The sequence below is a fragment of the Lissotriton helveticus genome, chromosome 7, assembly GCF_964261635.1.
Source record: "Lissotriton helveticus chromosome 7, aLisHel1.1, whole genome shotgun sequence".
Lineage (NCBI taxonomy): Eukaryota > Metazoa > Chordata > Amphibia > Caudata > Salamandridae > Lissotriton > Lissotriton helveticus.
In genome coordinates, this window is record NC_136068.1 from 982,061,716 (window position 1) to 982,083,893 (window position 22,178).

At 46.5% G+C, this 22,178-nt stretch overlaps 1 protein-coding gene across 2 annotated transcripts in view; it reads left to right on the plus strand.

Moving 5' to 3' along the window:
- The window catches only part of SYNPO (synaptopodin), a 185,422-nt gene that overhangs the window by 129,172 nt on the left and 34,072 nt on the right, over nucleotides 1-22,178 (plus strand). For both annotated transcript variants that reach the window (XM_078653601.1, XM_078653602.1), the window contains one exon: nucleotides 13,751-15,687. In XM_078653601.1, coding sequence (XP_078509727.1) covers nucleotides 13,751-15,687 — 1,937 coding nt within the window. The remainder of the gene's footprint in view (nucleotides 1-13,750; nucleotides 15,688-22,178) is intronic.

The window sequence follows — 22,178 nt, forward strand, 5'->3', positions numbered from 1 at the left end:
GTGAGAATTCCAGTACAGGCTGGGGCCTCTAGCATGTCTATATGGCTAGGTCACCTTCATCTATGTGTCAAAAGACTTACCTTTGCAGGACTCTTCCCAGCAGTGCTGGATGCCAAAGGCAGCGACTGGTCGTGCGGTTCTCACTGTATCAGTCAGTGGCGTAGCTAGCCATACTGCCACCCGGCACAGCCCCTAATTTTACCACCCCGGTACAGGTAAGAGCAGAGGCGGGCAGGGAGGGGCCCCTTTAGCTAACCCACTGGTATCAGTATACGCCAATTTCACTCTGGGGACTTCATATGACTGGGTCCTGGTGGAGAGCCTTTCGAGGCCCCAGCACACAAGCTAATGCAGCAGTCTCGCATGGGCACCCTCCCTCTGAGACCACCACCCCAGCAAAGGAGGCCATACTGCAAGCTGCACTCTAGTGTATGGGGGCTCCCGAGCTCCCCACTCTAACGAAGAGAGTTTCACCCACAACGTGACATCATCACACACTGCATCCAGCACCTCTGTTCATGAGGCTACCTTCACAATACTACATGCAGCAGTTGTCTAGGGAAATCAAGCACACACACTAAGGAATCCATTGCTGTAGCAATTGAGGCAATCCACACAACACCATAGCATGGAAAGGAGACACCCAGACTGTGCACTCAGCACACACAACATAGCATTCAGCAGCACAGCGTAATCAATCAGATTTGTAGAACGCTTCTTGCCACCCTTGAGGGTATCCAGACGGTGGATAGGACGAAGAACACTAACACACTGCACTCACACACACAACACAACTTGCAGCATAGCATGAGCATGAGATATCCACATTGTGGACTCAGCACACACACCACAACGTGCAGCAGCCTAACATGGGAAGGAGCTTGTCACACTGCTCTCAGGACGCACAACACAACGTGCAAAACCCTACCACAGGATTGAGGCATACACACACAATATGCCCTCACACTCTCAACACAACATTCAGCAGCATAACATGGGAGTAGACACCGATACTATGGACTCACACCCACAACCATCCGTGTAGCACCTTAAAATGGGAAGGAGACACCCACGCTATGGACCCACAACACAACATTCAGCAGCATAACATGGGAAGGAGACACCCATACTATGGACTCACACCCACAACCATCCGTGTAGCACCTTAAAATGGGAAGGAGACACCCACGCTATGGACCCACAACACAACATTCAGCAGCATAACATGGGAGTAGACACCCATACTATGGACTCACACCCACAACCATCCGTGTAGCACCTTAAAATGGGAAGGAGACACCCACGCTATGGACCCACAACACAACATTCAGCAGCATAACATGGGAAGGAGACACCCACACTTTGCACTCTGCACACTCTACACAGCAGGCAGGACGGTATAATCCGACCCAGCATCTTAGAGTGAGAGGAGGTCAGCACACCAAAAAAGAAGCCCATCCACACAAGAATCAGTGCAGCATGGGGAAAGAACACTCACACTATACTCCATCACCTGCAAAGGAGCCTGCAAACACACTTCAACATGCAGACGTGCAGCCTGGAAAGGGTGCAGCGACACTGCACTCTTATGAAAGGACCATGCAGACACAATACATCATGCAGGAATGTGTCACAGGAGGGACATGCGTCCCAGTACCCTACCAGAGGAGGCGACTTGCACAATACATAATGAGGAGCTCATCTACGGGTGCACCCACACTGCTCGGAGCACCCTAGAAAAGGTCGCTGCACACACGATTTTACTGACTGGAGTGTGCGTCGTGAAGAACCACCTACGCTCTGATAAGCATTAAAAAAGCAAGCATATGCAAAGCCAATAGGTTGCAACTATGGGACCTCTTGGCTTTCCCAATGGCTTTTAGCTATGCTGTTTGGCATCCCTGGTGTTGAGCAGCATGACTGAAGAGGAGTAAAAAAAGCCCATTACACGCCGGCCTCCTCATTTTGTAGGTGCTAACAAAATGACGAGGATGCTTTTATTTATTTTTTGGTACCAATCTGATTTGTATTGGTAAAGTAAAGATGCTTTTATTTATTTTTTGGTACCAATCTGATTTGTATTGGTAAAGTAAAAGAGTGGGAGATGCAACATGGGGGTACAGAAGCAACATTGTGGGGAAGGAGCAGAAGCAACAAGGAGGGAATAAACAAGGAGGGAATGGGAGGCGGGAAGCAAACTACAGAGAGGGGGAGAGAAATGTGGAGCATTTGGGCTAGAAAAGAAAACTGGAGAGAAGCATCAACATGGGTGAGAAAGCAATGCAAGGGGAGCAGCGCATAAGTGAGATCGCATTATTGAGGGGTGGGGGAAAGCACATATGCGAGGGAGATCAATACAGATCGCGGTGGATGGTGGAAGAGTAGTACACGAGGGAGACAGCTGTAAAACACATGCACTCCTGTAGAGTGCCTAACGAAAAAGAGCCTGAAAGTAAGCAGTGGAAGGATACAAGTAGTGAGGTGTCCCTCACAATACAGCATGCAGAAACCTAGCACAGGAAGGAAGGGAGGCACAAAAAGATAACACATTACATAATTAATTCTTCTAAGGAAACATTTGCAGAAAAAATTACGTAGACGAATGACAGAATGATTGATTGCAGAACATAGGGCGAGAAGGAGCTCCAGTAAGCCAAGAGAGCAAATGGAGAAGAAATACCGGAAGAGCTCCGTGGGGCTGTTTCTTAATTACACTTTGTTTTCTTAAGAACTGGAATTCGTGTCCTGTAAATGAAGACAATTGAGGCCCTTCCCCAAGCACAGCAAGATGGAACTTGTTAACGAGAAACAGGCTTTTATTTTGTGTGCATGTGTGTCTTTCGGACGGTCTGATTGTGTATTGTTGTGATTGTGCATGTCTGTATACGTGGTTACATGTCGCTGAATGCCACGCATGCAAGCATGTGATGTCTGTCTTGGACGTTTGTCTGTGTGTAGCACTACGTTTCTTGCTAGTGCATATGTATCGCCGGTATGTCAGAGTATTTTGTTGTGTGTGTGTATGGTTGCGTGTGGGTACCTGATTCTGTGTGACTATGATTATGCGTTTGTGTAACTTAAAATGTGTTCAAATGACGCTGTTTTTCATGCAGTTAAGCATGTTTGTGATTGAATTTCTGTCTCTGATGCATGTGTATGTGTGTGCATGTTTGTGAAAATAGCACTGTGTGTATTGCTAGTGTGTATGTAACACCATATGTCACAGTATATCTTTGGGTGCTAGTGTGTGTCCGAGTGCCTTTCAGTCTTACTGTGTTGTGTGCCAGTCTGCATCTGGCGCGTGTATGCATGCCTGTGTTTCTGTAAGCATAGGACTGCGTGTCTTACTAGGATGTTTGTGTAGCATCAGTGTATGTCACCGTATCTGTCCATGTGTTGTTGTGGGGTATTGTGTTTTTCTGCAAGTGTAACACTGTACATTTGTGTATTTAGGGGTGAGTCGGTGTGTAGCAATGTATTTTTCTGTTGTTTGTCTGTTGCAGTTTATGTGTATGGGTGTATGAGTGCACCACCAACATCCAAGTAGGAGGAACGTGTTGGAAGTGTTATTGTACACTGTCTTAACCAACATGATCAATATCCTTTGGCGCGACAAACAGGATCTCTTGGTTCCGAAACAAACACACAAGTAGGTAGTGGTTACCATGACCTCATGTAAAGCTCCATAACAAGTTGGAGTCAGGGGTACCACTATGGGATGTGGTCAGTTGCGTTGTAAGAATGCCATGAGCCATGGTGCAAACAAGGAATATGGGCCCTTTTACTGCTGTTGGGGTCGTTAAAAAATATAGCATATACCTGGATTCAGTGGGCCCCTCGGGGCTCTGAGTCCGGGTGGCACTGCACATGCTGCACAGCACGCACGGTAGCCACGCCCCGGGATGTGGTGATAGTCACCACCTGTCCGCGTTTCTTCCACGTGAAAGGCCTTATCTTTGATGACAGAAGATCACGTTTTCTAATCACTTTGTGAAGCACGCGCTGGCTGAGATCGCATATAATGTTTTTTTTTCTCAAAAACAAAACATTAAAAGATACAACGAAAGAAAAGTGCACGGGCACAAATGAGTTAAGGATCGAAAGATGAGCGCTGCCCCCGTGTTGGTAGAATCTAGCAGCTCACTGTGAGAGGGGAGAGCACGAAAGCACAGCTCCCAGAGACACCCTTCTGTTTGCGAAGCCTGGGGATAGCGCATGTCAGCCGGCCCCGGGGAAAGTATGAACCCTGCGCATTAACCTTGTACTTTATACCCGCATGCAAGGTCGCGTGCGTGCCAAGCAAGACCCATTCGGCCACAAGAGTATGTTTGCACTTTTTGTTTATATTTTCTTTTGAGTGCACCATCAGCCCGTCCTTCGGTCTGTGCACATTTACCGGCTGATGTCTGGAATGTCCACCCCAGACAGATGGAGAGATGAGACTTTGCCTGCAGGTGAGTGCTTTAGAGAGGGATGCGGCTTGGTCGGCTGCACGTGTCTCCCTCAGGCCTGTACTTCTGTAGGGCTGCAGGGCTAGAGCCAATCACATGTGAGGCATAAACTAGAGGTTGGGAGATGTTTGTAACTTTATGGAGAGCTTTGCTCACTCTAAGGCCTGGACCTATAGGGTTCATGCAGATATATGTGTAGCCGGGGGGGGACTGCGGTGCACTGTCTGCGAGGACCGACCGTGTCAGACCTGATGCCTGAGCCTGTAAAACCTTGCAACCATGTAGATCTGCTGGAAAAACCTGTAACATTTGTAAAATGAGAACTAGCTCTGCTGCCTTATCCTGAAACACCCTTGTAACTTGAGGGTTAGCTCTGCTGTCTGGTTTAGAGGGCTTAAGCACACCTGCTTATTTATTGCTCTTGTGTTGGCAGGTTAGAGGTGCCTGCCTCCTCACAATCCTCTCTAGACTAAGCAGTGCCGAACCACCTCACATTTATTTCCAGAGACTTGAGGACTTTGAGGCACCATAGGTTGACCCTAGGCTGGAGGGACAATGGCAGGTGCCACTCACAGTCCTCCCCAGGTCAGAGAAGCACCTCACACTTCTCCCTAGGTGGGAGCCTCAGAGGCTGGGGCTTTGAGGCTCCTCACAGTTTCCCCTCAGTGAGGACCGTGAGGCTCATCACAGTTCATCCTAGTTTGGCAGGTCCGAATGGCCATAGTTCTCCTAGGCCCTGTGCTCCTCACATTTCCTTCTGGGCTGGTAGCTGTCGATGCTCCTCGGAGTTCTTCCTAAACTGGCCGGCTCCTCGCAGCTCTCCCTGGTTGGCAGGACAGAGGCTCACCGGGTGGCTCCCTAGGCTGAAGGGCACGCTTGACCCTGTCATTTGCTCATACCCTGCAGGCTCTGGGGCCCGCCACAGTTCTGACTAGGCAAGGACTAGTCTAGGAGCCAAAACCAGCCCTAGAAAAGTCCACCCACTGCTCACCATTGGATGGCTTTATTGTCACTCTCATTTGCTTCTTATTTATTGGATTGCTTTCCTGTTCTTAAGTTTGTCACAGCCTCTTTATCTTCATTTTGATTGGTTGACTTGTACAGTACCAAAGCTCACTTTTAGGGAACTACTTTTTTTCTTTTTCATTTAGCACTGATCTTCCACGTGTTTTTTAAATCTCTTTTCTTGTTGGCCTTGCCCACCGCCAAATAACCATCCATATTCTTCCTGTTTCTCTCTTCCTCATGTGCTGCTGTCGCTCTACTGTGCTTCTCCCCTCATGCTCCATGTTGCACCCTCCCTCATGTGCAGCTTTTCCCCTCCTTCATGCCTTCTTCCCTCACCAGCGTTATTTTATTGCTATTAGACCCCATTGCTTCTCCCCACCCGCTCCTCTGTGGCTTATCCACCCCTTGTGGTCCTTTACAATTGTTTTCTTTTTTTTACATTTCTTGGAGGACCTGGCAGCTCCTATTTACTCCCGGTCTACTCTGCTTCCTAAAATGAACAATTGAAAATGTATTTTTTATTTACGATGCCAAGTAACATCTGCATTCGTTGATCGGTACATACAAAAAACTGGTAACAAGAAGCAGGCTTCTTGCACAAAGCAAGCGCATGCATATGAAAATGTCATTATGCATACATGACACATTTTTTCTTTTTTTTTTCTGATGCCGATGGACATCAACACAAAGCATTTTGCTTTTACTGATGCTGTACAGCATTTCTAACAAGCATTGCCAAAACCAATAGCTTGCAAAGGCAGATCTAGAGCAGCCCCCTACCTTACAGTCCATCAAGAAATGCCAGAATGGTCAGTCCTCTCCTAGGCTAGGCTCAGTTTCTCCTCACAGTTGTGAGTAGATGGGAGAGCTCTAACGATCTCACTTTTCTAGGGCAGGGCACAGTGGCACCCCACAGTTCACTCTAAATGAGAGGGCTCAGAAGGTCAGAGGGTCCTCATAGTTCTCCCTAGGAGGAAGGGAGGGCTCAGAGGGTCCTCACAGTTCTCCCTGGGAGGAAGGGAGGGCTCAGTGGGTCCTCACAGTTGTGAGTAGATGGGAGAGCTCTAACGATCTCACTTTTCTAGGGCAGGGCACAGTGGCACCCCACAGTTCACTCTAAATGAGAGGGCTCAGAATGTCAGAGGGTCCTCATAGTTCTCCCTAGGAGGAAGGGAGGGCTCAGAGGGTCCTCACAGGTCTCCATAGGGCTCTGAGGCTCCTCACGGGTGGGCTCAGGGTGCCTCACAGAGCTCTCTACAGGTCTCAGAGACTCCCCACAGGTCTTCTCAGAAAGGAGGGTTCAAAGGCTTCTGTCTTTGTAATTCTCTCTGCGCCCCAAGGCTCTCGTGCTCTTATTCCTCCCTGAGCTATGCCTGGGGATATAAGGCGCATTAGTAATGATTCCCTGGCTCGGGCCCAGGGCCTGCCTGCTGCAAGCAGGAAAGACAAACGCACACATTCTTTTCAGTCTGGAGCCGGGAGGGGCAAAGGGGAATTCCTTAGGAACTCCCCCAGAAGTCAGTCTGACTTGCTGGCTCCCGGCCCGGCTGTACCTCATCATCGGCCACGAGGAGGTGATGTCACCTGGGCGGGAGGCTTGAGAAGACACACCGGCTCGAGGCACAAGACTCATCAAATGTGTGGGAGCCTCCCCCTTAGGTCAGTTAGTGGGAGAGTTCATGGTCAGCAGCCCGAAGGTTAGTGGGATGTTCACAGAGATAATTTACTTGCACTACGTGCTCCAGACGTTGAGAAAAACAACACCGCGTCATATCATATATAGAGTTATTTCTTTAAACCTCTCAGATAGATAGTTGCACTCAGTTCCATCACAAAGTCCTTTAACGGCGAACCCGAGCACCTTATAACTTAAATTTGGGGAACCCCAAGGAAGATGATAGATGATTGAGGCAGGTGACTTGTAAGAAGTGGTGAGCTACAATGACATTTATTACATGTGACGTATGAGATAAAGTACCCCTTCCCAAACATTATGAGGATATATATTGCAAGTAAAAGAGGAGCTCCTTGGCTCTTAATATGGTCATGGAAATCTAGGGTGACTAGCAAATGTACCCTTTTATGAAATGAAAGAGGGTATTTTAATCCTTAAAGTACAAATTCGTACAACCACCCATCTCACAATCCACTTAACTCCGTCGTTTTTTTTACTTCATATGAAGGCATTTGTCTAGTTGCAGACATGAACAATAAAAGTGGAATCTGTATCGTAAATTAAATAAACCAAAACGCTGCCAGGGATTTGCTGCAAAAGCATATTAGAATCAGTTTACTATAAGCCCGATTTAAAACAAGGCTGTAGAGGAGCCTAGCTTGCGGCCGTAATGGTCGCCCTTTAGCTCGGCTCCCGCAGCCCTCCGTCCTGATTGCCTATCCTGTCTTCTATCCTGTCCGGGGACGACACATTTTTGGGGCATTGGAAACATAACGGCTTGTTTGTACTTACCATCCGACCCCGGGGTCTCGGTGTGCGGTGGCTCCGGAGTTGTGGCCTCTGAGAGATCGGGGCCTCTGCGAGACTTGGACCGGGACCTGGCCGGTGGGATTCGACGGCTCTCGGCCCCGGCCGAGAGCGAGAACCAGTGTTGGGAGCCGATGTGCGAAGATCCCGGCGATCCTGACCCGGGCCGGCCCTGGTGGCCGCGCGGCCGACGTGGGTGAGAGGCCCGGGGACCTGAGTCTGTGAAGGGGTCTCTCCCCGCCGCTGCTTTGTCCGGCGGCCCTGGTCCTCGGGGCCCGGACTCCGCTTGATTGGGGCACCGGTGCTGGTGCTGGCGGAGACCCGTCTTGGGCGGACATCCTTTTGGCATCGAGGCCGCCCTTGCTGGGACCCCCGGAGCTTGTAAAGTCCTACATTTGAGAACTGTTCTTTCCGGGGGTCGTGGTGAGCGGCGATTGGGCTGATTCACGAAATGGCGGCTGACCCTCTGAAACGAGAATCACCCTGTAGCGGCGGGCCCGTGTTGCCTATTGGTGTGGGGAGCGGATCTGGTGGACGTGAGCCGACGGTCAGAGATATCCTGGAAGTCCTGAGATCCCTACACGCTTCCCTGGCCCTGGGTGTCTCGCTGGGTACGCCACGATCTGCCGCCATTTTGGGCGGCCATTTCTTCTTGTCGCCCTCTTGTTTCGAAGACTTCATTGCCTCGCCCCCCTCGATTGACTTGAGTGTCGCCGCCACTGATCGGAGATCGTGTAGTGTGTCGGTGACTTTGGGGCGCCCGGCTTTTCAAGGTTCGGACCCCGGGGACTTGGATGCTGTACTGCGACCCTGTTCGACATTGTTGCCTGAAACTATTGGTGGACTGCCTCCAGTGCCTGCTTCGATGACTTTGCCTGTGTCTATAATTGGGGCCACCTCGCCCGCTCCAGTGGCGCAACTGGACTCCTGTTTTTCATTGCTCGTGCTGCGATATTTGATGCATCGATATTTTCTGTTTGGACTATTGCTCCCTTGTGGATCTATCTACCCCCCACGTAACTATGCTAGTCACCATTCCACTCGATTATATGCTGATTTCGTATTTAGTATGTGGTTTTACATTGCCATGTGGTGGGTGGGGTTTGTCGCTCGAAAGGGTTGGGGGTGAAATGTACGACTTCCGTTTGATTCCCGGTATACGATTTAGTGGCATAATTGTTGTTCATCGTAGAAAGGTGGGAGGTCCCCTTCTAATGTTTTGTGGTGCGTAATGGGGTGTCGTCCTGGTCTGTTTTTGACTGTGCTTGTCTGGTTGGGCGGAGGGCTGCGGCCGCCCGGACGGATTATGGTTATTCTGCTCCTCCCTCCTGTCTTCTTTTCTCCGCTTTTGTTGCCCTTTTTGTCTCTTTCTTCTTTCTTACTTCTCGCTATATTTCGGGTTCTGGTTTAGGGCGACAGGCACGCTGTTTGAAGGGTGGGCCATAGCCTTCTACAGGGGTGCAGGGTGGGACGGGTGGGTTGGGTTCTATTTTTTGTTTGTCTTCTGGTTCTATGGCCCTTTTGTATCTCTTCTTCGTGAGGCCGCGTCTGTCCCGACCTCCTATGGTGTGTTTCGGGTGGGGGGTGTGGCGTCGTTAATCCTCCTGCTATGTTTCGGCTGTCTTTCTCCCCGATCGCCATACCCCCAATTGGGCCGCTACTCCTTTTGTCTCCTGTCTTCCCGCCACGGGGGGCCTGTGTCGGCGTGTCTTCTTCCTTTCGTTTTTCATATTTTCTTATTTTCTTTTTATTGTTTTATTTTGTCTTCCCTCCATTTTCCTTTCCCTTCCTCTTCCCCTTCCCCGCTTCGTCCCCCCCCCTTTTTTTTTCCCTTCCTGTGTCCCAGAGGTTACTATGACGGGCTGGTTTTGATGCATTGTTTTTCCGATCCCTCTGTTCTGGCTTGGTAGTGTCTTGGGTGGCGGGCATGTTACGAGGATAATGCTCAGGGGCTGATTGTGTCTCACGTATCCTGATCTTCTTGAATGCATTGTATTATCCCCCCGATATTTTGCCCCCATGCCCCCTTATTAATGTTGAGGTTGGTTTGGGATATTGGATGCTTCCGTATTGAAAGTGAGCCTGTCATATGTCTTCTCCCCATATTATAAAATTAAGCCTTATTTACTCCTGTGTTTTAGCCCTTTGGTTACTGTATTTCTTCTCCCCTTCTGCGATTCCACGGCCTCTGCTTTGTATTGATTGATTATGTAATATTTGCCTGGTGACTCCTGATTATTTTGCACATTGCGGCCGGCCGGCTTGGTTGTAGGCCTCGACTTGTCTCTCCTTTTGATGTCAATAAAGGTTTTAAAAAAACAAAAAAAAAACAAGGCTGTAGCTCAGAATTAGTAGCAGGCAGAGAGACTCTTTCTTATAATGAACTACTGTGTGAAAGAATAAAGATGTTCCCATCAATATATCCTTTTTGCTGATCACTGTTCATTTCAATAAAACGGATCATGAGAATGAAAAGCCAGTTCTTATTTTTGTGTTTGAACTGCAGCTGTAATGATGGTCCCTGCCCTGACATTCATCTTGGCTGCTGGCAATGGCAGCAGATGCTATGACGTCACAAGTAAGATATTAAAGTTGAGCAGCTACATCATTTTGCTACATATAACTAGAGGTGTTTCACCTTGACTAGAATAAAGACAGGGATTTATATGTATTTAACAATACATCTACAGGTTTAGAAACAATGAGATGAAGTGATTTAACTCGAATCACGCAATGCTTGGTCAAGTAGCAAAGCTGGGTCTGTATTCAAGTTAGCTAATTTCAAAGGTCAGCAATTTAGCCAATAGATCTATCTTCCCTCAGCCCAGCTCATCTGGAGGGGTTAAATGGGGCAAGAAGGGATATCAGCGATGTTATTTGCTGTAGTAGGTTTGTGATGCACGAGTCAGGCCTGGAATGTCTTTACAGCACTGCACAAAGATGCAGGTAAACATTCAGAGTAAACACATTCGATGCAATAGATCTTGACAGCTGTTGAAATTATGTCATCGTGATTGCCAACTCAAGGTCACTTTTCAAGAATGTGATCACTAATTCTGTGTCTGCAGATGTAATGTATGAGTTCTAGTATATGTGAAATGGGGCCTGCAAGTGATGTTCTACATTCTCAGGTCACAATACTGTAAAAGGATCTTCCCAAGGTGGGGGGCAACACAAGTATGTTGTGCTTGGCATCTGGCTAGCATGCTGCCCAGGAGTATAGGAAATTGGGCCTGCTGTTATTGTCTTTTCTATAAGGGTGGGTGGCGAACTTCGCTCCGCCAGTGGAGTTTGCTGAGTTTTGCCAACTCCACACTCTGCTGGGACCGTGGAGTTCAGCAAAAACTCAGATTCGGCAGCATAGCGGAGTTTGCCCCTGCCACCCACCCGTAGGAGGCAACTGCGGCTTACCTGGTGCTTCTCCGCCGTGCCCGGGCTGTCCCCCTCCTGAGTCCTAGCTGACTACTCTCCTCGTGGGTACAAAACACCTACGCTGTACATCTGCGTGCATGCACAGTCCTCTCAAAACGTACAGCGTAGGGTTTTGCACCAACAAGGTGAGGAGAAAGCCAGGAGGAGGTGGTGGAGGAGGAGGAGGACAGCCCGGGCACAGTGGAGAATGCAACAGGTAAGCCAAGTTGGTGGCAGTCCGGGGGTCAGGAACCCTCCAGGTCTGCTGCCTGCATGTGTTAGGGCGGAGCAGAATTCCAGAGTTTTTAGGCAACTCCATGGAATTCCGCCTAGTGGCACTCCGCCAACTCTGCCCACCCTTACTTTTCTCGTATCCGTGGAGAAACACCAATTACATCCGTGTCACTGCTGTAAGTGACAAAAATTGTGTAACCACTCGCTGGTGTTGGGGAGTTGTGTAGGGAAATAATGCCTGCGCCGTTAGCTGACCTCCGTCTTGGTGTCTGACCATCATGGCCACAGAAATATGGAGCTCATGGGCACTTCTCTCAGCAACAATTCGTTTTCCAATCACCCTGTGACCATGTTATAGGTAATATTGTGGTGTACTTCTTTGACTTTATGAAGAAGTGGACTTCTCAGGTGAGAAAGTGGGGCAATAGCAGTTGGTTGCCTCTTTTTGCTGTGTTTTTTAAGACTGTGATTTATGGTTTTTGTAGATTAATAGCTTGCACAGTTTTCCTCAGGCGTGGTCTGAGTGTGATGTCACATACTCTCTCTCTTTCTGTCTCTCTCTCTAGCTCTCTATCATTTTTCTATCTCCCCCTAGGGGTGATAGGGCCTAGGTCAGTGATGTGCAGATGGCACTTCCATTCTTCAGACAGGCCTTAGGGATCTGGGAGTAGGAAGTTGCCCAAGAGAGCCACCCAAGAAGGTGGTGCACCAGGGTCGAAAATAAGGCACTCGAGCAAAGCATGAATACAATTGTCTTTCACCAATATTACCGGATCTGTTTGTCTTTTGTGGACTACATCATTCGCAATGTTGAGCAAATGTCAATGCTAGCGTGTAGATAATGTTCTCAATTTGGTGCACAATTTTGTGAGTGATAAATAAGACCCAATGACATCCAAATATGGATGTTCTGAGATTTCCTTGTCCTGAAATGGTCCACAGAATGCAGTTTGTACTCTGTGGTGCATAGTACCAGGGGCTGAACTGATATATGGGAAACTGTGCTTTTCTACATACCAGCATTGAAAAGAAGTATCTAAAATATCGTTCGTAAACAAACACACTAATAGTAAGAATGATTATTATTATCATTATTAATCATAATATTGCACACCTATGCGCTGGATATATAATAGCCTGCAACAGGAAAATAATAGGTAGCTAAGGCAAATCAGTGGCTAGAGAGAAAGAAGGGGATATATAGGAAATTCATAATGATCATACAATAAATAAGCAAAGTTAATGACTATGAAAGGCAAAGACAGGACTGACAGCAACAAACCAAGCGGGACGAGACCAGTGCCGGGCAGAGGGAAGCAGCCCAAACGAAGGCAGCCAACACGACATGGTCTATTTAGAGTCATCCGGAGATAGAATGGAAACCACAGCCCACTGGCCAGCTGGCTCCCCAGTCCCAACGGATAAGTGGCGAGCCGGACCATCCCTGCCTGAGGAGAAAGAGGTTCTGACGTCATGGAAGTAAGGGCTCAGAAAGAGCCTTTGGAGTGAAATGCTGGGCGACTGAGAGAGCAGGCTCACATCTCGTTATCATAAGAGCAGAACTCCAGAAATTAAAACAAAACTTGTTATACGTCAAGCTTATTAGAGGCAGATCTACTGTTGCTCCTTGTGGCCTTTAAGAACACACTCCGAACGTTTTCATAAAGATGGATTTTGGGCGAGCCAGGTCATCTCATGGAAGAAAAGAGCAACTATCCATGACAAATTGTTCCAAAGGGTAAATCAGTTCACATCACCTCTGGAATCTAGGAAATATAATGGATGAAAAATTGCAGGGAGGCAAAGCATTCGAAGTACACCCTTTAGTGGATCAGTGTGAAAATGTGTTTAATGAAAGGGAATAGTGTTTTACCTTTGCCTACTGAATGAATAGTTTTTTCTACTCATGTTCATCATGCACAATTTACTTTCTGTCTGGAATGTTAAAAAAAAATGTGTGTATTGTGTTGCGACGTTCGTTAACCTTAAAAAACTATTGGGTGGTTAATCTATGATTTTAGCATTGTGGTTTAAATCTGTTTCAGCCCTCATTGAATTTGTGGGAATTCTGGCAATCTCTCAGGGTCGCTTCATATGGTGGTTAATTATTGGCAAATTGATATGTTCCAAAAAGCTAATGTTGCCTTTATGTTTATGTTTTTAGATCTCTCCAGGAGTGCAAGTCTCTCTGAGAAAGAGCTGAAGGAGGCCAAAACTAGGAGCCAGGAAATTGCAGCCCTCTTGACCACACCACCGGGTACCAACTCGAGGGGAGTCCTGCTCTTCAACAAACGTCGGCAGAGGGTGAATAAGTTCACCTCCGGGAGTGACAGGGTGGATGTGTCAGGATCCAACAAGGGGGGAGAACAAGAAGGACTTTTGGATGACTGCCACTCTCAAAATGGCAGGCAAGTCTTTGTGAGCCACAACTCACAAAGGAAAGTAGAGTTGGTGAGCCTATCTCCTTCCAACCATTTTCAACCGCTGCCACTGGAGCCTACAATGGAGGAAGGAGAGACAAACCCAGTCACTGATGAAATCACGGAGAATCTGAAGGATACAAAAGACGAAGATGGGCGAGGTAATCAGAGCCCGCCACATGAAATGCCAGCACTCATCACCACTGAGTCTCCCACGGCAGAAGTGGAGCAAGTCCCCACCAGTGATTATCCAACTGAAAGTCTAGCCCAAACACCAGAGAACGGAGCCATTGACTCAGACATATGTGAAGTCCAGCCTTCCCTGGCTGTTCCAACAGAACAGAGTGAAACACCCAGCAAGCAATATTGTGAAGTTCGTCTAACCTTATCTAAACCAGCTTCAGTGGCCAACAGGACGGCAAGACCATTTGGAAACCGGTCTCCATCCAAGATCAGTGTTGCAGAGGCAAGTAGCCCAGTCATTGACCTCCCTCCACCACCCACCTACGCTGAGACCCTGTCTAGCCCTCCTTTGCCATCTCACATCAAATCCCCACCATCCTATTCTGCTCTGTATCCCACTGCAGTAGAACAGAGGTCTCCTGTTGTCCTCCAAGAGCCAAGTGTTTTGGAAATGCGGCGATCACCCATGCCCAAATCAGGTGTCCTGGAAGATGCCATGGCCCGCAGAGGGAACAAGAAGTCCATGTTCACCTTCATTGAGAAACCAAAGATGTCCCCCAACCCAGACCTCCTGTCTTTAGTTCAGAATTCTGATGAAAAACGCAAACAGAAGGATCAGGGAGAGGTGCTTCCTGAAGAAGAACATTTTGCCCTAGGAGCTGAAGCTTCCAATTTTCTGAATGACAGTGGGTCAAGGGGAGGAAGTCATGCAATCCCTGCAGATATTCCACCAGAGTGGGCCACCTGTCTGAAGTCTCCTGATGTCCTCCACAAACCTCCTTTATCACAGCAACCGTCTCTACCATATGCTGGAGGGAAAGGAGCAGAGTTGTTTGCCAGAAGGCAGTCAAGGATGGAAAAGTATGTAATTGAGTCACCAACACACCCTGACATGCTAAGATCACCATCACCCACCATGTCACTGCCACCTTCATGGAAGTATGCTACCAGTACCCAAATGTCTCCTACCAGAAGGTCTTTCAACCACCCAACAAAAAGTCCCCAAAACTCTGCTAAACCTTCTCCAGTTCCACTAATCACCAATGACAATGAAGAAAGTGAACAGTCCCAGAAGGAACTTCAGATCTCAAAGCGTCAACCCTATCAGCTCCAGTCATCGCTCTTTATCCTCACACCTGTCAAGGATCCAGTGAGCTCTTTGCCGAGGGCAGCTCCTCCACCGAAGCCCATGCTCTGGGACACAAACCGTTATGCCCGGCAGACTTCTTGTCCAACCTCTCCTTTGCCACCTTCACCCCATATACAATCTCCAGACCCATTCCGGTCTATTCAGCCGGTAACATCACCTAGCAGTGACATTAGAAATACAGCGCGTAACACAAGAATGAGTTTTGGAAGCCCATCTGTGACCACTGAGGCACCACCTATATCTCCTGTTTCCTTTATGCAGACCAGAGGGTCCTCACCCCGAGCCCGAAGCACTGTCCAAAGTCCCCGACCTTCGTTTTCCGCCAAGGCAGCAGGAATCGAATCCCAGGTGTGGAAGCCTTCTTATTACTACAAGTAATCATGCTTAGATGTACGATGTAGGATTTTTGTACTGGTGATTGTATCACACCTGGTCCAGGTCATCTTGCTGATGGTTGTCAAAGTAATTGATATAAGTGAAAGTTGATTATGGTCACAAATTTGATAGCCATACTCTTCTGCACCCACGCCTCACACATTGTTGGGGCCAAACGCAGTTGGCACTGCCTTCAGGAGCATCACATCACAGAGGGAAGGGATTCTCCAGACTACTAAAGCTTTTCAAAGTAACACAACCATTAAAGTTCTAGGTGCTCAACAATGCTATATTTGGGGAAGCTAGGGCGTGGGCAAAACTACTTCACACCTCATGCTAAACCTGGTTGTAGGAATTGAACAACTGAGCTGATCTCCGCAAGAACATTCTCCAGCTCCAGCTCGTCTGCACTTTCCTTTCTTCTTTCATCTGAGACTTCGAAAAATCTCAAGAACTGTCTCCCTCTAACTTTTTATTATTTATGCTTTTGTTTAAAAAAATGCTTTCTTTTGTGTTCCTCTTTAATCTCTGACATTCCTCCGGGATCTGCTTCTGTTTTGCTTCTTCCAGTTTTCTGCCAAAGGTCTGTTTGTATTTTACTAATGGGTAACTGCTGTGCTCAATATTCTCTTCTAGAACATCTTCTTTCCTGTGCTATTTTTCTTTTCACTCTACTTTTCTGTTCTGTTTTGCAGACTTGAAAACCTACTTTGGTATAAGCACGATTTTGTTTAGGCATATTTCATAGTACAATAAACAATGGCAATAATAAAATCCCAAAACACGTAGAGTATCCTACACCTCAATAATCACGCTACAACTAGTGCAAAATAATAATAAGGGAGGTGATTTGTAAAAGGATCTGACATTTTTTGTTATGGAATTAGATATCAATTGCATGTGATAATGTGATTTACAATGTGTACTAAGTACTAGTATTAGCAGGTGTTAGATATGAACTTTGAGTAAGAGAGAGGAAGAACTATTGAGAGAGGAAAATATCTTCGGACGTTACTGGTATGTGGTTGTTAATCACATTGAGTCTCGGCGGACAGCCCTGCAGGTGTTAATAATGTTGTATCTCGTCAAACAGCCAACCGTAGAGTCGCTGACCACTCTTCTAGATGTCAATTGTTCAAAAAAGATTCCACATGAACTCGAATGATCTGTATCCCCATCCCCTCTCTTTAGGGTGGAAGCAGTTCTATCAATTTATAAGAACAGCATTATTCTCATGCAAGTATCTGACCAGAACTTGACACCTTTCATAGGCTCTTCCACACCCTAAAATCACACACAACTTCCAATGAGCTTGCAAACGCACAACTTGTGTCACCTGATCGACCAAAGTGCCCCGTGAATCCGGACAACATGTACGATATCCACAACCCTCCCCCGCCTCTCTGCAAATCCAATTTTTACCAAGTGCCGCAAACAGTGCTCCTCTCATTGGGAATAAGTGTCAGACCTGGAGCTCAGAAATTGACAACGAGGCCACTGAAACCCACACGGCACTCCCCTCACCGAAATACCACATCAGGGAGGTAGCCCACTATTGATCGCAGGCACCCATCTCCAAATCATAATGAACTAAAATAAGTCCAAAAGCCAGTATTTACTACACGCCATTGGGAACTTCAAGTCTTCACAGACTCTGCTTCTCACTTAAGGACAGCCAGAGGGCAACCCAACTGGCTTCACTCAGCTCTGAAGCCATATGACACTGACGCATCTAGGCACACTTCCAACCCAAGAGAGCAGAATATATCTGGACGCCAACCAAATAAAGAGAAAGTCCCAGACACAAATAACAGGCTCTTGACCCCGCCTCAGTACACTTCCAGCTCAAGTGCTAGAAGATCGCATTTACAGAAGCCCAGGACAGTGAACCAGACAGAAAACATGTCACGCAAACTCAATGGCCCATCACATAGTAGGATCCCTAACTTCGAACTCAACCCAGCCTCTCACTGGTACACCTTAATTAGCAATATAGAGCTCAAGATAGACCAGATTAGTCAAGAACTATGCTATATGATGAAAATGTCATACATACTAGTAAAAGGTACTTTTGAGAGGTCTTCTCTTGCCACCCTCAGGCGCTCCCACACCCAACCGGATCACCCCAAAGCAATGGTTATCTACCCCTGTACCTAACACCACTCACCGTCCCAACAGATTTCTGCGTCAGCTGCCCGTGCTGGATTTCAAAAGCCTACTGCAATCCTACGAGGCAGAATCTCAGACCCCCGCTTTAATAACCTACAAAATAGAGGCAATAGTTAACAACAACACATGTAAGCCTCACTCCAGAAAGACAGACATAAAAATCACCAGAACTTGATTGCAATTCCACTCATCCCAGACCACTTGACTGTGAAGAGAGAGCCCGAGAAGGTATGGAAATGCATGTTACATAACTGCAGATCGGAGGCTAAACATGGCACAGGCATCCCGGAAGTTATCCAATCTCATGAGCTCAACATGTTATTACTGACCAAAACATGGCAAAATCATTCTTCCTCACCCTTAATAGATATTCTAGTACCTCCAACTACACTATTATGAAGCTATATCGCAATGGAAAAACTAGGCGGAGGGATTGCATGCATAAACCTGTATAACCTTGCAGGTAAAGCCCTTCCAAACAGATAACTTAACCTCCTGTGAATACATAGGTGTGGAAACCTGCACAGCATGGAGATTCTTAGCTAAATGTCACCTCGTCTACCCCCATCCAGGAGACAACCAGGTGTTCACTGAGCAAATAATGGAAACTATAATAGTGCACTCTCTGCAACGTCCAAACACAATCTTTCTAATAGAATTCAACCTTCACTGAAACGAAGTGGGTGACATACATGTTAACACTCTAAAGAGCATCTGAGCTGAATGATCAAAACCTTGTGCAAGCATGTACTGTACCGACACACAATGAAAGAACAATACTCAATCTAATTATATCCAAGGCAGAGAAACTGAACATCGACTTTATAATCCCATGTGACTTGTCAGACCATCACTTCGTTATCTTCCACATCACAGCTCACATACAGAAATCAAGACAACAGGGGGTCAAACTGAGATATTGGTTCAAAGACACCAGAAACCTGATTTGCCTTTCCAGGTGAGGTGTAACAAGGAGGCGTAGCATTTTTCCCTCTTTCAACTTGTGAGGCGTTGTGCAGCACATGTAGGAAGTGGAAAACACCTCAGAGTATTGTTTTTGTGTAGGAAGGTGTCCCCTTCTGCTCAAAACAATCCTGGCTGGAACACAGGCACCCTTGCACCATGGCACTTGCACTGGCACTAGGCTGTATTAAGCGTGCAAGTACAGGAAGAGGGCAGGAATGATATAGATATAGCAGATTCCTGCCCGCTCCCTGTCATTCAACACAACGCAGGAAGTTGTCTTGCTGCGTTGCTTGACTTGTTAGTAAATCTGCCCCCCAACTGGATAAATCCGAGGCAAACTGTTTGAGATTATCAAACAATATACTAGGTCCGACAACACCAGAGAACTGTAAAGCTTCCTCTTCCTCCTTTGAGGAGAAACTAAGGAAAATTGAAAACTCGATAGCAATTGACATCGAACAGTTTCAAGATCCGAGTCCAAACGCCCACCAATCCCAGTGGGAAATTACTAATAGTGAGAAGAAACCAACACGCATCGTTGCCATCAAGAACGACACCACAAGGAGTGATTTTTAAACCCTAAACAAACTAGAAATATATAACATAATACTGTCAATGAAGCCAACCTTACATTTCTGCGACCCCTATTTCTTTTAAAGTAATGATGGACCTATGCCATCTTTTCTACCCTGTCTGGACAAGTATAGTGAACTCCTCCCTAACGAAATGCACAACCCCAAATAGCCTGAAAAACAGACAACCACTCACGCCCTCGTACAGCTTCCCCAACCACACCCCATGTTGCTTCCGCCCTCGTGTTGCCACTGCCCCCATGTTGCTTCCCCCTACTTACTAATATTTTTTAATGATTTTTTGTGATTTTATTCAATTTACTGATCCAAATGGTAACGGTAAATAAAAAATTAACAAAAGCAGCACTTTCATTTTGAAAGCAGGCAAAAGCATGTTGATGCACCTACAAAATGACGCAGATGGCTGTCATAGGCTGTTTTTAAATATTCTTTGGCCATGTTGCAGAGCATCACTAAAAACAGATACCACTAAACTGAACATATTGCATTTTATTTTCCTGGAGCATCTTAATGCCTTTTTCACATCCCCTGGGCCCACTTTTCCTCCAGTGTAAGGTGCTTAGATTTTAAAGTCTGTCTGCCAGTGCTTAATTCGAACTGGTGGTTTCAGGTGCTCAGCACCAGCACTTAATTATCAACACCAGTGTTTTTTATGAGCCCCAGTTAAGGACACATTCAAGTCAAGTCAAAAATAAAGTTTATTTAGACCATTTGATCTATAAACCACTGTTCATACTTTATCATATAAAATCTACATATCACAAATTCATATTCTTAACAATAAAAGGCATATTATCCCAAAAACTACATTTATAACAGTTTAAAACACAATTCATTTGGATTATAGAGCTATTTGCTACTTTTAAGCCTCCAGCCAATCAGGGAACTTATTAATGCCCTGCATAAATTTCCCGATGGCTATCGCAATATCTAAATTTTCCATATCGACTAAGAGCTCCCGTGCTTGTGAACGCTCCTTAACATCGTATTTTAAAAATATCGGGCAAAGGAACTGTTTACGTAAATTTCAAAATATAAAACAATCCAATAAAATGTGCAAAATATTAAATTTCATTCCTAACTTACAAACACATTTACCATCAGGATGCATTAAAACTGCTTTTATTGCACTATTTATAATGACCGGGTTAATACATATTCTTAACTTAAGTACTTCCATTCTTAACCAACGATTTGGTAATAAATCTAAGTATGGAAAGCTTAAGTCTTTCTCCCAGCTTGTACTCATAAATTTTACGGAGTCTTTCTTTCTCAAATACTCTTGGTCTGTTACCCTAGAAATTTCTTTACCCTGCACTTTAAGTACACTCTTTATTACATTGATTTGGAGTGTCTTTGGGTCAATATTCACCCTCAAGTGGACACAAATGGCCAGGAGTTTACTTCTTGTTGCCTTGGCCCATTTTAATTCACTGGTCTGAATTTCTTTCATGCACCATTGTGACACCTTTGTAACTTCCCCCAGCCCAAATCGATTCCAGAATCTGAGGAGACTCAACTGCACCTGGACATTCCATGCAGTTAGGCCTAATTCCAATCTGACTGCCTGGATCATTGCCGAACTAGGGAGGGACAGTAAGGAATTTAAACATTTCCCCTCCTCTTTATCCCAGGAACTTTTCCCATCAATGCAGAGTACTTCTGCACCATATTGGAGTTGCGGGGGATCATAGCCTTAAAGGCTGCCAATAGAGGTTTATGAGACATATCGCCATAACTATGGTTGAATCTTTTCAGCCCACATACCGCTAAATGTGCTTTTAATTTCTGTGCCTCCAAATGGGTGCCCCACTTCAGGGACCTTGTAAACCATATTCCGAGGTATTTATATTCGCTTATAGTATCCAATTTGGTTTGGCCCAAGTACCAACTAATCTTTGTACTCTTCTTACTCTTACCCCAGTTAAGGAAACATTCATTTATGGAAGATTAAGTGATTTGTCCAGAATCACAAGATGTTGAGCCAACGCTGAGACTCAAACCTGATTCCCCAGCGCTGAAGTCGGCAGCTCTGGCTCTTATGTCACATCCTCTCCTCGCTTCCATGTTTTTTTTTAGGCAGTGCTAACAGGAGAAATGGGCTGGTGCAAACTGCCTCCTGATGACAGCCCAGACTTTTTTTTTTTTACAAATTAACCAATGCTGTCTTCCCAGTGGCATCTTGACTAACAATGGACCTTCTCTTCACAGTTTCTTTGGTTTATCTCCATGTTTTCTCTGCACAGTCTTTGGCCTGCCTCTGGATTGCCTCTACTCCTTCCCCAGTCTCTACATATTCTCTGGACTGTACGTGACGCCTCTGTGCACTGCGGTCTGTTTCCTGAGTCTCTGCAGCCTGCTTGTCTCTCTCATCAGTCGGTAGACAATCTCTGCTCCTCCTACTGTGTGTGCAAACAGTCTCTTGTCTGTCTCGGATAATATCTGTGGCTGGGGGAGGCCAGTCCCCAGCACAATCACAAACCTCTGCACAGTGGGACTGCCCTGTCCGTAGACTCTATTTGTTACGAGGCACCCCACCCCCACTTATCTGCAGCCAGCACGAGGAAGGCATGTCTGGAATGTACCAGGCAGGTAGCTCTGCCATCTGCAGTTCTGTTTTCTTACCCTCACCCACGCGCTCACACGGAAACCGGGGCTTTGAAGTGATGCACACATTCTGAGAGGTGCTGAGGACAGGGGTGGTTCATCCAGTGGTTATCACGTGTTATTTTTTTG